Below are 15,207 nucleotides of genomic sequence, written 5' to 3'. Positions count from 1 at the left end.
AAGGGGCAAATCCCTGTATTAATGGAGCTGTGGAATTTCATGCGACTTCGCTAGCCTCATATCAGGTCCAGGCCTGACAGAAAAATAGCTTTATTCCATATAAAAGTGAAAAGCAGGGAGAGGAAAGAAGGTCCCTTCTCCCCCATGCCATTTTGGTACTTTATTTTACTCAACTGTGACACCTGAGAGCAGCATCTGCACTGGCACTGTCTGACCCTGATGCCTCTGCGGCTGAATTTCTCTTACTGGAACAAGAGGCAGGAGCTGTGTGCTGCCCTCTCACAGATAATTCAGGGCTACAGCAAGACTGCTGCCGTGGGAAAGGCAGCCAGCACTCACAAAGAAGATTTCAGACAGCTGATAATGAGTTCAAAGCCTTGGCTCATTAATAAGCTTATTTGTTCCCACTACATAGGTCAACAATTCACTTCATAAAAGGATGATGAAAGACTGACCAGTCCAGACAAATGTCTCCTATCCCTTGGAAAAGCTTTTCACTCCATTTAACTTTCATGGTGCACTATGGGCTGCAAGGGATTTTGCCACTCCCTTACTCTTAATTTTCCTTCTCTGTAATTATTCCCAGATCCTGCAGGTGTGTGTGGTGCTTTGCAGACTTACAAGGCCTCTTGCCTGAGGAGCTCCCTGTCCAAAATGTATTGGAAAACAAAAAAGGAGATTCAGTCATAGGGATAGCAGCCAGTTGAGCTAAGACAAAGAAGTTTTTCCCCTTTTTTTAAAGAAACTACTAATTTTATAAATTCAGACTGTAAAGGGAGCAGAAGCAGGAAAAAAAAATCCAAACACTACTACTACTATCCCTTGCAGTCTTCTTGGTCAGCTGGACTTTGCAGCTTGTCTGCAATCAGGATGGTGTAAAAGAGAGAAATTCAGTGTCACTGAAGATCAGGTAAGAGGGAAAACTGATTTTACAAGGAGCAGGTGGTGTGCAAAGACTGTATCTATTTGAATACAATATGGCTGTTCATACCTTAATGTGTTCCTTGGCTTTGTGGAGCTCTTCGTGTTCAACAGGGAGTGGATCTTTTACTTTCTCCTTTAGCTCTCGCAGTCTGCTTTCCAATTCCTTGGTTTGCTTTTCAAAGCGGTCACAAGTCTGCTCAAGGACACCCAAGGAAGTATAAAGAGTGAGGATACTTTATCATGACATGTTGAACCACATGGATATGTTACAAAATAGCATCTCCAACACTGAAGTAATGAATCATGTGCTCTGTTTTTTTTTTTTAATTTTCTTTCTTCATACATAGTACCACCCACAAAGATTTGGTGCTTGGATTTACAGAACTTGAAGCCTCTGATATTTAAGGCCTGCCTTACAGAGCATTTCTGCTCATTTTGTTTTGTTCAACCCGAGAGGCTTGGATTGTTCAACCCAAGCATAGTTTCTGGACTGGGGATTGTATCAATGACAGTATTCAATTTTCAGACATATCTATGTGCTACCTAACCAGGAAAGCAAATTCATTGCTCTAAGGAGATAAACATGACTGACCCTTCTCTTTAGAGGTGCAATATGAGGAGCAACAAGTCACACTAACTCTCTCTAAGCTAAATATTAGCTCAGGCTTCACAGCCCAAACCAGGAGCAAGCTCCGGGCCATGGGGATCATGAGAACAATCAGAGCAGGAACATCCATTGTAGCAACAAATGGATGCTGACTCAATTTTTTTTGGAGAATCAGGGGACCACAGTTTTGGCTTCCCACAAGCTCTGATGACACAGACAGGCACTTCCCTCAGAGCCCCTCTGGGTGAGCAGCAGCTGAGCATGTGCCTTGCTGCTGCAGAGCTCAGCCCTGGAGATGGTTGGACAGGGAAGCTCTCGAGACCCAACACCAGAGGAGCAGGTGGGGAGGGCACCATGTACCTGTAGAGTGCCGCTGAACTGCATCTTCTTCTTCTCCAGCAGGGCCTGGGTTTTCCCCCAGCTCTGCTGCAACTGGCTGAGCTCCTCCTGGAGAGCAGCGCTGGTCTCGGGACTGGAGACAGCGCGCAACTTCTCCCCGACGTCGATGACTAATGTGTACACGGCCTGCCACCTCTGAAGAATCACTGTCTTACTCTTTGAAAGAAAAACAAAATTAGTTTCTAAGGTGTTCTTAGGAAGTGACAGAAACGTGTTCCTGACATTTCACTTGGGAAGATGCCTCACGCAAAAGGAGTTTCAAGGCACTACTTTGTTCATATTCATGAGAGAGTAGTGAATAGATCTTCTCCTATCTGCTCCCTTAATTTCAGAAAAATCTTATTCTCTCTGATAGTTTGATTTATAAAACTCTACAATAGCTTTTCACAGACTGAATCTATAGGGTAAAAGTACAGCAGTTACAAAAAGATGGAAATGCAGTTGTATGAGTTACTCAGAACAAAAAGCCAGTGTAAGTTCTGTTAGCACCTCCACCATCAACAACTTAGACAAACTTTTTCAGAGATAACAGCTCTGTTAATCGTGACATATCCAAGTGAAGTAAGCCAGCAATAATAATAATTTGCCTATAACAAATTTGCCTATAAACAATTGGTAACACAAGGAGATATGATCATTGTTTCTTTCTGTAGAACAGCAGCAGGAGGGAAAGGGCAATTTGGAGTAGGAGGGAGAAGACTTTCTGGCTTTTCTCACTAAGGAAAAGCATGAGCATTAACTTGTAAAATCTACTGGAAATCATCTGTACACAGCAGGTAAAAATAAAGATGAAATAAACAAGGCAAGCACCAAATGGAATACTGGTAATGTGTTAATTCATCAGCATTAGGTGTGTGGGTACACAATATAAATCTTGGATTGTGCAAATGGTGTTCAGTAATATGTTTTTGAAAGGTTTTGGATTGCCTTAAGCAATTTTGAACAACTGCTGCTTGTTTTTACTTTCCTATAGAACAAGGAGGTGCACAGTTAAATGGAAAACCAAAATATCCAAAATTAACAAAGGAAAGTATTTTTTTCCACCACATGTGAAATGCAGAACTCACCACCCTGAAGGACTGCTGCCCAGGTCTGTGCATCCTGGACTGATGGTTCCAAGGACAGATCCCCTTGCAAATGCTTTATCCTCTGTTCCTGGCATCTCCTGCCCATCCCTGCACACACAGGACCTATAGGGCCTCTCCTGACACATATGTGCCTTCTTCCTTCAGGCAAACTAAAGGGCCTGAATTCAGCAGTCATGACAGTAAGATATACATGGTCCTAGAGGTTACCCACTGACCAGGGTTTGTCTAATCTTCTGGCACCCTGCATTTCCCTTTTCATACCAGTAAGATTTTTAGCAAACAAGGCTACTAAACGTTAATGTTGACCAAGAAGTTTCCTAGTATAATGAGCCTTTGACAATGTCAATATTTTCTCAACTCTGTTCAGCTTAGAGAAAAAGTGTCAGCAACCATTTTTCCCCAAAAAAGGCATGTGATTTTAAAGCTTTTTACCTTACTGGACTGAAGTTGTTTCAGGCTGAGGAAAAAACCCATGTATTTTAGATTTATGAGAAATAAATACAGTACCTTGAAATCATGAATTACATTTCTAAGCTGGTAAAGGCTATAACAGTCCTGGCTCTTCACAGCTGTGAGGAAGCTGTTGGTATCATCAAGGAATCTGTTGAGACTCTGAAGGGAACTCCTGAAGAGCTGCCACTGGCTCACAAGTCCATCAATATCTTTCTTCCTCTGCTGAACCATCCGGATAACATTCTGCCACTGCTCTTTCAGCAAGGTGAGCTTGGAAATAAACTCTGTCCTGAAAATAACAAGTGTTGAGTCTTAATTTATTTTGATCTCAAGGCTGCATATTACAATAATTGTGATGATTCCCATTTGCAAAGTTGTTTTCCAATTATAATACCCAACAATGCAAAAAGCTCTATGCAGCCCTAAGCTCAGCCCTGCTCTCTGTATTACATATTTTAAGCAATCCAAAAAAAACCTTTTACATGATACAAGAATGGATAAGGCAAGTCAATCTTGCAATTGTGGTATAGCAACATACACAGGAATCAGACACATTATGCACTAAATACTTCTCTGAAGAAGAAGAAGGTCAATGCAAGTGAGACAAGGTCACTGATTATGCTGCAAAATTGATCTGCACAATTGCAAATTGTGGTGTTATGGAACCTACTTAAACAGTTTTTTGGTCCTCTTATACAACATGGCTAAATAATCCAGCAGATCTAGCTGGTTGATTAAGACAACCCCATCTATCAATTCTGCTCCTCTGCAAGAGGCCATAGCCCCTGATTGCCTCTTATACAAACCCCTGTGTTTGTGGGGGTAGCTCCAACACAAAAATCCAGCAGACTGGCTTGGCTTAGCTGAGCCCTACCTTCCCTGGCAGCTTTAAGCCAAGCTATGGACTTCACAAGGGCTGAGGGGAGCACATACGCTGTCCTGCCAATTCTCTGGGAGCAGCAAGCTCTGGCAGAGAGGGGAACGTGTTCACAGCAAACACCTGAGGCAGCTGAACCTCTGCTCACAAGTATTACTTGCTGTTTCTCATGCCACACTGATTCAGAGGAAAGTATAAGATCATATTGATAAAAAACAGGTTTAGCTACCATATGTTTTGGGTTTCATGGCCAATGACTCGTCATGTGTGCCAGGGACAGAGTGGATAGTCCACACCTCTGCACTTTGAAAAGTACAGAGGTCTAGGAAGAAGGAAAGGATCCTTCATATGCAACACCCTCATTACCCTCTGGAAGAAGGCAGCTTCTCAACCACAATTACACAACAAAAGCCTCCTGTTCAGGAGCAATTATGTTTGTTAGGCAGAACAGCCAGTTAGTATCCCAAATACCAGTATCCCAGTCTGGCCAGGGCACTCGTGTTTCCTTCTTATTGCACCTCCTCACACTTTTGCAAAATATGTCAGGAGGTTATTTAAAGAGTGAACCCAGCCAAGAATTTGGGTTTATGTCCTCATGAGAGCAAAGTTTCAATACCAACTCCAAGGAAGACAGCATATTCACTGAGTTACCAAGGTTTTAGGGAGCAAAACAAATGGATTACCTTTTCTCTGCTTCTCCGGACTCCAAGGAGAGTAGAACTTTTTCTATGATGGAATTAAATGTCTGCTGATTTATGGAAATCTCAGTTTGCAGCATCTGAAAATACCATGAGAACAGCAGTTTTAACTCTTCACTTAACAACCTTTACAATGAAAGCTGCTTCTGGCTCCTCTAGAGTGACGGGATTTATTTCATTGCAAATGCTGAAAACTGTTATTTTCAAGTGCTAGTGTCAAATGCACCCTAAAAGATTTCACACTCTTTGGATACCAGGAGGAATTTGCATATATGTGATAGCAGAACCCACTACAAGCTGTATGATACAGACAATCTGAAACCTAAAGTTTGTTGGACTCATTAATGAGAAATGCCATCTAGACAGAAGTCCATAGAAAAGGTATAAAAAGGCTACACTTAAGGGTGAATTTACTCTTTAAAACAATGAGCAGAAATTTTTTCTATAAATTATTTCATTGCAATGAATGAATTGGTTTGGAGAGGTCTAAGTAAAAGAGAAAATAACTTTCTCTGGAGCCCAATGAACATGCAGACACTTAACATCCTGTGGAAATAGCCCCAGCACTCAGGGTAGTATGAGGCTGTGGCCCACTGTGGCAGAACAAGGCTCACCCTAATGGTTCATGATGTTTAGCATTTAACAAATAATTTTATTTTCTCTATTTTGGTTATTTTTCCATTGCTAGAGTAATGCAATGTGCCTTCTCCTCTGAACAGATACTGTCATACACATGTGAAGCACTGTCTCTTTGTAACAAATATCAAGTGCTTGGGAAAATGCCAGTGAAACAGATTTCCACCAAAATCTAACAACTGGTCAAAATGGAAATATGCTGTGAAAACATTTTGTTTAAAATTCAGCTCTTCCAGAAACTGGTAAGACTCCTGCCAGATCTCCAGCATACTGCCTAGCTAGTTGCCACAGGTTTCAGTGCTCTGGACAGGCAGACAGACAATTACACCTCAGAGCTTGGAGTCCTGGAGAAATCCAGGACTTCCACGACGCAACAGTTGAAGATGCGCTCCTAGAAATCTGATCTCTGCAAAAAGGGATCCATCCATTTTGGAAAAGGATTTTCACATCTCAGAGGTTTCCTCTGAATAAGCATTTCAAGAATGAAATGCTCTGTACAACTCTGCCCAGATCTAATTTCAAAAGGCATAGCATTTTCTAGTGATTTCCCCCCACCTTCACCACGCAAGATGCTGCTTCCATTTTTAGAGTTAGCTTTACCTCATATACTCTCTGTTGCTCTTGCAGTTCTTCAAACCGTCCTGGAATATCTGTTTTTAAGGCCTCTTTCATTTTTTCCAGGAATTTCATCCATTTTTCACATTTCTGAAAGAATTTCTTTTCATCGTTTTGGGTTCCCTCAAGCATACTGTAAAACAAAATGAATAATCAGAAACTGTTGTGTTGGTGGCTCTTTTTCTGGATATGTTTGCATATGGTCTAATGTACTGGCTAATAATACTAAAATAGTGGGGGGTTCACTTGGCACTTTGCTACCTTCTTTCTCTATGATCATTCAGATTTTTGCTTTAAGTGACTTGGAATACAATACAAATAGCCACTAATTAATTGAGTAAATGGCAAGTGCAGAATTCAACTTGGAAAGCCCCAGAGAAAGATGAGAACAGATTTCCCATGCTCTACCTCAAGTTTTGATTTTCCTCACAGAAAAGGAAATTGTTAGTAGTGATTTTTTGTTTGCATTTCAGACCTGCAACATTCCAGAGCAGCTGCTGTTTTCTGACTCCACAGCCGAGTTAGGCTTTGCAATTTCTTCAGGGTGAAGTCACTGAGTGGCAGCTTAATGCTTGCTTCATTCAAACTCTCTATGCTTGGAGAAAGTGCAGCAAGCTCCAGTGTGTGATTCTGGAAGTAAAAAAATTAATTAATTGCAAAAAAAATACTGCCTTTCTTTCACTTCAAAGAAATACAGAAGCCTAACCTCTTCTGTAGGAAAGATCTGAGTGTTATACATCCAAAACACTAACCCAAAAAACCCCAGAATTTCTGTGTCAACTTCAAAGAATATAGCAAACAAAAAATGTCATAATTCTTTTACACAGGGCTCGCTTTTCCAACAGCACTGAACAGATACTCAAGATCTGGTGCTTGCAGATTTACTTTGTATCCTCCATCGAGGGCAACAGGGCAGGTCCAGAACAAAGCTGGGGAAAAAGATCTTCTGTCCACCCCAAATCTACGTGATTTTCCTCCCTTCCATGCAGGCATTTGGCCTACACTGCAGATCTGGAGTTTTTAAACTTAAATCACTGCTTTTTGTGTTTTGGGTAAATTACAGATACTCTGATGGAAGTGCTGTAATGTGATACTCAGGTCACAGAGAGCATCCTGAAGTAGGCAAGAGCTGAGTAACACCTTTTTGTACCTGGGAATGCAACATACCATGAGCAATTCTGAGTTGTCTGTTCCTTCCTCTAGACAGAGGCTATCAAAGGCATCTGTGCAATTCTTGACACGACCCTCCAGGGTATCAAGGCAGTTGTTGAAATCCTCCAGTTGCAGAAGATTGAACTAGGGTGAATATTGCAAATTTATGTTAATTACTATTTAATGCACTTATTCAGACTACAAAAAGGAGCAATAAGCAGTATTATCAGGAAAACAAAGAGATGTTAAATCCAAATTCTAATGTATTTATAACTCTCCTATTGAAATTTATTCAATTTTTCCACTGGATAAGGGGAAAATGTAAGCCAAAGCAGAGAACGAGAAACTGAATCTCAGTCCTGAGAGATTCATAACTATCTGGAAGGAATAGGGCTTCTGAGATATCTTTTGTAGCTTTGGGCTGTTTGATTTATTGGGAAATTGGAAAGTAAAAACTCAGCTTATCAAAGGGGAGAAACTTGTGAAAGTGAGCCACACACAGGGCCTGCTCCCATGTGCCTGCAGCCAAGACTTGTGCAGCTTCCATGAGCTCTGTGGTGAAATAACTAGGGCTGGAATTCAATTTTACTCTCTAGTTTGGTTTCTATGCATCAGAGAGAACACCACTGGTAAATTTTTTCTTTCTTGGCAAGAATTAAACTTCACATCTCTGAGAACACTTAGACAGCAACACTTTTATAAGGAATGAATGGCAAAAACTGGTGCAGGGAGAGATTTCTGTGGTAATACTACAGGGTTACATCAAAGAAAATGACTGCCCAGAAATGAAATTTTTCATGCAGCGAGAAGTTCACAGGGAATATGAGAAATCTGTTATCTTCACAAAGATATCTGGCTCCCAGCCATTGAACTGTGCTGGTAGATGGAATCATAAATAGAGCTGGCTTAAAATTTCTCGATGAATTTGGGTTTACTTTAGAACAGAACAATTATTGAAATCAGACTTTTTCACAGGAACAGAGTAGTTTTACATCAGCAGATGTCCAGCAGTACATTTGCTTGGAAGTTTTCTCAGGAATATCTGCACAGAGGAGAAGTCAGTCCTGCACTTCTCAGAACAGACATCATGTGGGGAAACCTGGGTTCAGTTCCCTCCCCACTCTTCCTGAACAGGGATGTCAATCTGGTCTTCCAAATTACATCAAGTGGCCACAGTTTTCTGTTTGGTTTTATGTTCATTACATCCACTGTTATCAAAGCAAACTGAAGTCCTTAGTTTTTTTCCAAGGCAGAGCTGAGGAAGTTCACAACTAACTCCAATGTTCATAGAATAAAAATACGTTTCCTAATCTTTAATCATCTGAGGGTCCTGCACTGCTTGGCCCACTTGCAAAGGCTTGTTAGAGCAACACAAGCTGGCAAGGCTGAAATCCTTCCTTCACCTGTCCCTCTGGCTTCATGTATTACTTCTTAACATAGTTGATTGTGCTGTCAAGGTTTTTTTATTTTACTGAAATTTCAATTCAAGAACTACAGGGCTCTAATGAACAATGTAGCTCACACAGGGCTCTAGGTAAGAAGTTACCCCACACTGACAGCTAATTTAATATTAAAAACAAAGCACCTGCAGTTCATCCAACTTCCTCTGCAGCATCTTTTCCAAATAGGTGGCTCTCTGGAAAGGCTGCAGCTTCTCCACCAGAATGGCTTCAGCAGCTGTCCCAGCCTGCTGTTTTATCCTATCAGCCTGCAAATAAATTTTGGTACGGCATCCTGCTATGTTTTGAAGGCCATGCTGTAAATTCTGATGAGAGAAGAGGAAAGAAAAAGAAGTCAGTAAGTGAATCAGATCGTCATTCATGTGCCACTTTCATTTAGTATCTTTTGTTGCTGTAACTAAACTCTTTTTGTTGAACTCATCTGGGAGCCAAATTCAGCTATAGTGGAAGCCTCAGTCTTTTACCCGGAAGATAATGGGAATTGCATCCTTTGAGTCTAGTGCTGGGAAAGGCACAGTTCAAAGTTCAGTGGAACACCAGTGACTTCAGGCAGCGGGATACTACTATTTTCCAGAGGAAATTAGGGAGGGAAATCAGAATATCCCTCTCTCCAAAGCGGGTGTACACTAGCAGATGGAAGAACTGGCCCATGCTGCAGGTGAGAAACACAATTTTATTACAAACATACCAGTATTGTGGATCCCTTAGTGACTGAGGACCAGAGGTTTGGTTTTAATTGTTTCCCTTTACTACAGAAATGATCCTATAAAATTAAACTCTAAAGGCAATACAAGAACAAAGGGTGCAATTTTAGACTCATTCAATGTATTTGATTTTTTTTTACCAAGACAACTGAAATTTACTTTTAATCATGAAACCCCCTGAAATTTGCCACTGTCTTTTTAGTGTCTTTTCTGAGAGTAACAAACAAAGATTTCTGATTGATAGCAAAGAGCAGGCACATTTTCCTAAAAAGGAAAATGGTTTCTGCTTCCTGACCCCTATGTTTGGAAAGGATCATATTGTTATGTACCACTTCGGCCTTTGAATAAATAACCCATTTTGATTTCTTACTCTTTATATAGGACTTTATTTATTGTGGTGACAAAATTCCACAGAACCTTTCCTAGTATACACTAGAGGAAAAGATTAGAGGGATTAAAATACAATTTTTTAATGCACATGTATTTTCAAATACATGTAACTTGTATGCCATATCACTGATCCCCATTCTTCTAACTCACCACTTCCAAAAAACCACGATAAATTCCATGTGTTCTACCCACACACACCAGTGCTAATGGCATTCAGGTGGTCATGATTTGCTTAGTAGGTGCAACACTCTTCCCAAAAATTTTCAGAAAAAAAAATCCTTTTTTGCCAGCATAGTGATGAATTTATGTCACAGCCATTAACAGATCAGAAGAAAGTGAAAATGTTTTGGTCTAAGCTTTGCTGCTGTCAGTTGTTTATGACACAGAAAGAAATACATGAGTTCTTTTTCCTATAATGTAAAGTCTCTTATTTGACCATATGCAAAATGGAGTACTCTGGACTTCTTCCAATACACAGATAGAGATTCATAAAGCAAGATGAATCATTGCTCTGTCCTGAAATAAGGATTATTACATTTCTTTATTGCAGTTTGAAAAAACCAAAAATGTCAGAACCTAATGACAGCTTTGCTGTCTGAGAGAGTCCAATGTACTCTGTGGTCTCAGCATGAGATCTCATTTACCCAAAGTAAAAAGCAATTAGAATAATCTAATGAGCTCAGAAATCTGTGAACTCATGAGACCAGGCCAAAACACAATACCAAATACAATTAAAACCAACTTGAAGACTGTAGAAAACCTAAGGATGGTCCTGTGCACTGAAAACAATTTTTCCCTAGATATTGTTCTAGTAGCTATTATCTCTTCTCCCAAGCAATGCCCCATAAAGTAAACTATTTTTCTTTTAATGACTCCTTCCATCACAGGCCTGATTCTTTGTGTAGAGCAGAAATGGGCAGAGCTGGAATATGATTACTCCCTTCTGCTCTCTTCTCATCATGTGCTAACTGTGGTTTGGTCCAAGGATTTGGGCAAAGTGTTTAAAAGAAACACAAAGGTGCCTGTTAATGGACGAAACCCACAGATTTTATCTCTTCCACTGACTGAACTGGTGGTGTTCTTTTGATCTGTTTCTCAACAATAAACCTTGGTTTGTGCCAGGCAGCAGAAACGCATTTAATGTACCTTCATATCCTGTATCCTCTGCTCCAGGGTTTCTATCATGTTCTCCTCGGGCACATGGGCATCCAAGAGCTGAGTGCACTGCTCGTTGTACTGCTGTAACTTGGCTGCTGTCTCAGTGCATAAAGTATCGAAGGGCTCCCACAGCTGCAGGGTCGCCTGCGCTGCCCGCAGCTGATCTGTGATGTCTTCGTTTACTGAGTTCCACCTGCCAACATATCCAAGGACAAGAGCGTTTTCCTAGTAGGTTCTCCTCCAGGATATGATTTGGCATAGAATTCCCATGGGAGTTTCTTTGCATTCACACCCATGTTACTGGAAGCCTTGCTGATACGGAGTAGTTTGTGCTATGGCACCCCATCAAGAAAAAGGTATCCAGCTAAAAGGTATCAGTTCCCCATCCCTGGAGGTGTTCAAGGCCAGCCTGGATGGGGCTCAGAGCAACCTGGACTAGTGGAAGGTGTCCCTGGCCACAGCAGGTGCGTTAGAATGGGATGATCTTTAAGGTCCCTTCCAACCCAAACCATTCTGTGATTCTATTCCTCACACAGGAACCCTTAGACAGGTGAGTTGCATTAATATAGATTTAAAAATCTGACAGACCTTCAAGTCCTGCCTCAGCAGCTTCTCTTTTTTTTAGAAATAATAATAACTGGGGTCTTACTTTGCAGGCTTACCTAGTGTGTGCCTCTGTGCACTTCTGGTCAATAATCTCTGCGAAGGATGGGGAGCAGCTCTTCTTCAGGTTACTGGCAGCAGCCTGGAGCTTGGCCCAGCTTTCTTCGCTGTTCTCCGACTCATCTTGAAGAGACTGCAGAATGGATGATTGCAATTAATTGTGGAGATAAACAAACCTAAGTATAACTTCCCCTATAGATTGGTAGGGATAGGGAAGCAATAATACCATGCTTTTGCAGCACAGATTAAAATGTTTGCAAAAAATGCAACACCTGTTTCTAAAAATTAGAAAGCTATAAGAGGTAAAATTGTCTGAGCTAAAAAAAAAAAAAAAAATCATTCAGGAGACCTTGGGTTCCCTTTGTTTCTGCACTGAGTCCCTGCATCAATGCCCAGGCATCTCCTTCCAGGTTATGCCACAGCCTTATGGCAGAGCATTTCCCTGGGAAGCACAAGCGAAGGGAAAAATTTGCTTTCAATGAATGAACCGAGAACCAACATCTTTTACAGGAATGGTGAATAACATTTATGCAAACACATACAAAAATGTCCACAGTTTTCCTTTGCCAGCTGTATTTTCAGCCAGACTTCCTGCTGTCTGTGTGAATTAGATTTGGACTGAGCAGACATTAGCATGAGGGATGGTGGTGCAGAGCACAGGTCCATCTGGACTCCGTGGTGCAAGGGAGTATGAGGACCTGGTGCTTTGTACAGGAATGCCTTCCAGCACGTGCAGGAGACTGAACAAGGGATCTCTGCAACCCAAAATGGAGGTAGTGCTAGCCCACAATAAGGCAGACTGACCTGTACTTCTTTCTTGAACATTGGTACCTAAATTGCACCAAAGTTGAACTTAGGCACTAAACAAAGTAAGAAGCCTAAAAATAGTCCTCAGTGTCTCTGGAGGTAAAAAAAATGTAATAATATTCCACTGCCTTTAATGTCATGATAATAAAGTTGCTCAGATAAATTTTTCTGTCTTGTTTTTCAGTGTTTGTTTGTCTGCCTAAAGGCATAGAAGGAAGTACAGAAATAAGACAACTTCAACCGATTTACCTGGAGAGTTTTGACCTGTTTTTTCAAAGCTTCCAATGAAGCTTCTTCCCCAGAAGGTTTGCACTGATCTATGCAGTACAAATATCTTGTTGTCATCAGGCTGACTTCTGCATAAGTTTCATCATATGCTCTCCACTGCTCCAGTATTGACTGCATTGAGGCCTTTAACTGTGCAACCTGCAAACAAAACACTTTTGTTGCTATTTCTTGGGATCTTGACAATAAATCACCTGTAAATTTACTTAAAAATCTAAGCTTACTGCTCACAAGAATTTCACTAGTTGGAGTATTTTCCTACTTGACAAGGAATTGTGCAGGCTTCAAACAGAGCAGTAAACTGTATTTAGAGTGAAGTATAAGAATTTGTGGGCAATTAAAATTTAACTGGAGTTCAAGGTAGCACTATTCTTTCAGCCACAACTTCAGAACAAGCCAAAAAGTAACAAGTACTGAAATAATGAACTGCTTATTCCTTTCTGCCAAAATCAACCTGAAGTGGGAAGAAGCTGAGAGCCTTAATCTTCTTAGGAAGCAAATAGTTTGATCCAGAGATCAAGTTTCCTTTCAAAGATAATTTGAACAGAAATTGGTTTGTATGGAAGAAGATGCTGCTACAATACTCTGGAGAGCTGTCATCCCTCTTATGCCATTGTGCTCTAATAATGCAGGCCCACCTGAATCCCAGTCTAGCAACTTCAGGGTTCTCATATACAATTAAATGATGGATATCCTCTGTTTTCTATGCCACTTTTACTATTACAGTTGTCTAATCTATATGGGGCAAGCACAGCTTCCATTTGCCACATACTCCTAGACTTTGCAAACACAAACCCACAGTCCTCCTGCAGTGTGATCTGTCATTTTTATCCTTCGGTATCAGGGAACTACATAAGGCATGGTCCTGGTTATACAAAGCATCATCTAGTTCAATACCCACTTCCAGTCATGCCAGGACCAGATGTTTTGAGAAAAGCTTGAAAACAGGGCAAAAAACCCAACTATGTCTCCATGAGACCTGGCAAAGCCAGATGCCGGATTTCAGTTCTGACTATGCATCCACACAGTGGGAGATGAAAAATTTTCTACATTATAGTTCACCCTAAATAGACTGCATAGATCATTTTATCCTAGTATCCCAGTTTCAGGCACGCACAGGCTGATGGATTAATCATCCCTATTCTCTTTTGAATCATGGTATAGGTGGGAGGAATCTGTAATTGCTTTTTGTAGCCTGTAGCTAATTACTGCCCACACAAGGAAGATGGAAAGACATAGTTCTTGGGAAATGTCTCTGGGGCCACAGACTCACAGTCTCAAGCTCAGCCTATGGACATTGAAATCAAGAGATCACATTTCCTTAGCCCTGTATTTGAAATCACAGCCTGGCTCTGCTGAGAGCAGTCACCCTGGGAAGGAACCTGCACTAAGCGTTTCTTTGCACACACAGACAACTCGGCTGTAAGAACATTCTACAGTTTGATAGTTAAGTCATAAAGTTCCTAAAATTAACATGACCCATGGTGACTGCAAGAAGAAAAAAGCACTAGGCTGCAATCCTGCCAATTTCTATCCCCAGCTATAAAGCAGAAGGACAGTCTTTCTTCATGTACACAGACATAAATTTCCCTGCTTTCTTGGTAAGAAACAGCCACGTCATTTTTGTTGAAAACTAAACTAAGAAGCAGCAGATCCATCCTGTATTGACACCTTATGTGGAAGAGTTCAAGCAGAAGGGTTCAGGTTTCACAAAGTTTTAAGGAATAAAGGCAAGGCCTTTATAATAGAGAGTGTAAAGGAATCTTAAACATAAACACTACATCATGTATAATTCTCTACAGTATATGGTTATTTATTATCACACACTTAAATCTATAAATGTACTCATTATCATATTTCCTGAACCTATCAATTACATCCACATAAAAAAAGATCAGTTCCAAGTATAAAGATAATATAACTATAAATACTAACTGCTGGGGAGTAAATTTGCATGGGAAACCAATCTGCCAGACTATCCTTGAACAAACTGCAAACTGCATAGGACTGGAAGATGGTAGCAGCCATCCCAGTGACTGGATGGAAGAGTCACTGGAAGATGGAAAAACTGCAGTTAGAATGAGGTAGGAACAGACAGCTTCCACCAGCACATAACAGGGGACAAACACAGGGTATGAAAGAGAAGCAGATTAAGCAAGAGAGTCAAGTTTTCAACTTTACAGAAAAATAGCTATTTCTTTAATTTCTTAAACTGCAGTTGGGGGTCTGTTCCTTCTCCCTCTGTATTCAAACTGTTTCAAGATCAGACTAATTTTTGTTTCTCAACTTTG

At 40.8% G+C, this 15,207-nt stretch overlaps 1 protein-coding gene across 3 annotated transcripts in view; it reads right to left on the bottom strand.

The window, feature by feature from the left end:
• The window catches only part of SYNE2 (spectrin repeat containing nuclear envelope protein 2), a 180,580-nt gene that overhangs the window by 37,043 nt on the left and 128,330 nt on the right, over positions 1-15,207 (bottom strand). For all 3 annotated transcript variants that reach the window (XM_017807555.1, XM_017807558.1, XM_017807556.1), the window contains exons 88-98: positions 12,881-13,057; positions 11,824-11,957; positions 11,150-11,354; positions 9,035-9,214; positions 7,465-7,593; positions 6,773-6,927; positions 6,283-6,430; positions 5,032-5,126; positions 3,526-3,760; positions 1,892-2,086; positions 992-1,117 (exon numbers count right to left, since the gene is read on the bottom strand). In XM_017807555.1, the coding sequence (XP_017663044.1) occupies positions 992-1,117; positions 1,892-2,086; positions 3,526-3,760; positions 5,032-5,126; positions 6,283-6,430; positions 6,773-6,927; positions 7,465-7,593; positions 9,035-9,214; positions 11,150-11,354; positions 11,824-11,957; positions 12,881-13,057 (1,779 nt within the window). The remainder of the gene's footprint in view (positions 1-991; positions 1,118-1,891; positions 2,087-3,525; positions 3,761-5,031; positions 5,127-6,282; positions 6,431-6,772; positions 6,928-7,464; positions 7,594-9,034; positions 9,215-11,149; positions 11,355-11,823; positions 11,958-12,880; positions 13,058-15,207) is intronic.

Source organism: Lepidothrix coronata, unplaced genomic scaffold, assembly GCF_001604755.1.
Source record: "Lepidothrix coronata isolate B3197 unplaced genomic scaffold, Lepidothrix_coronata-1.0 Scaffold19, whole genome shotgun sequence".
NCBI classification, from domain to species: Eukaryota; Metazoa; Chordata; class Aves; order Passeriformes; family Pipridae; genus Lepidothrix; species Lepidothrix coronata.
This window is presented reverse-complemented; position numbering and strand designations above follow the sequence as displayed.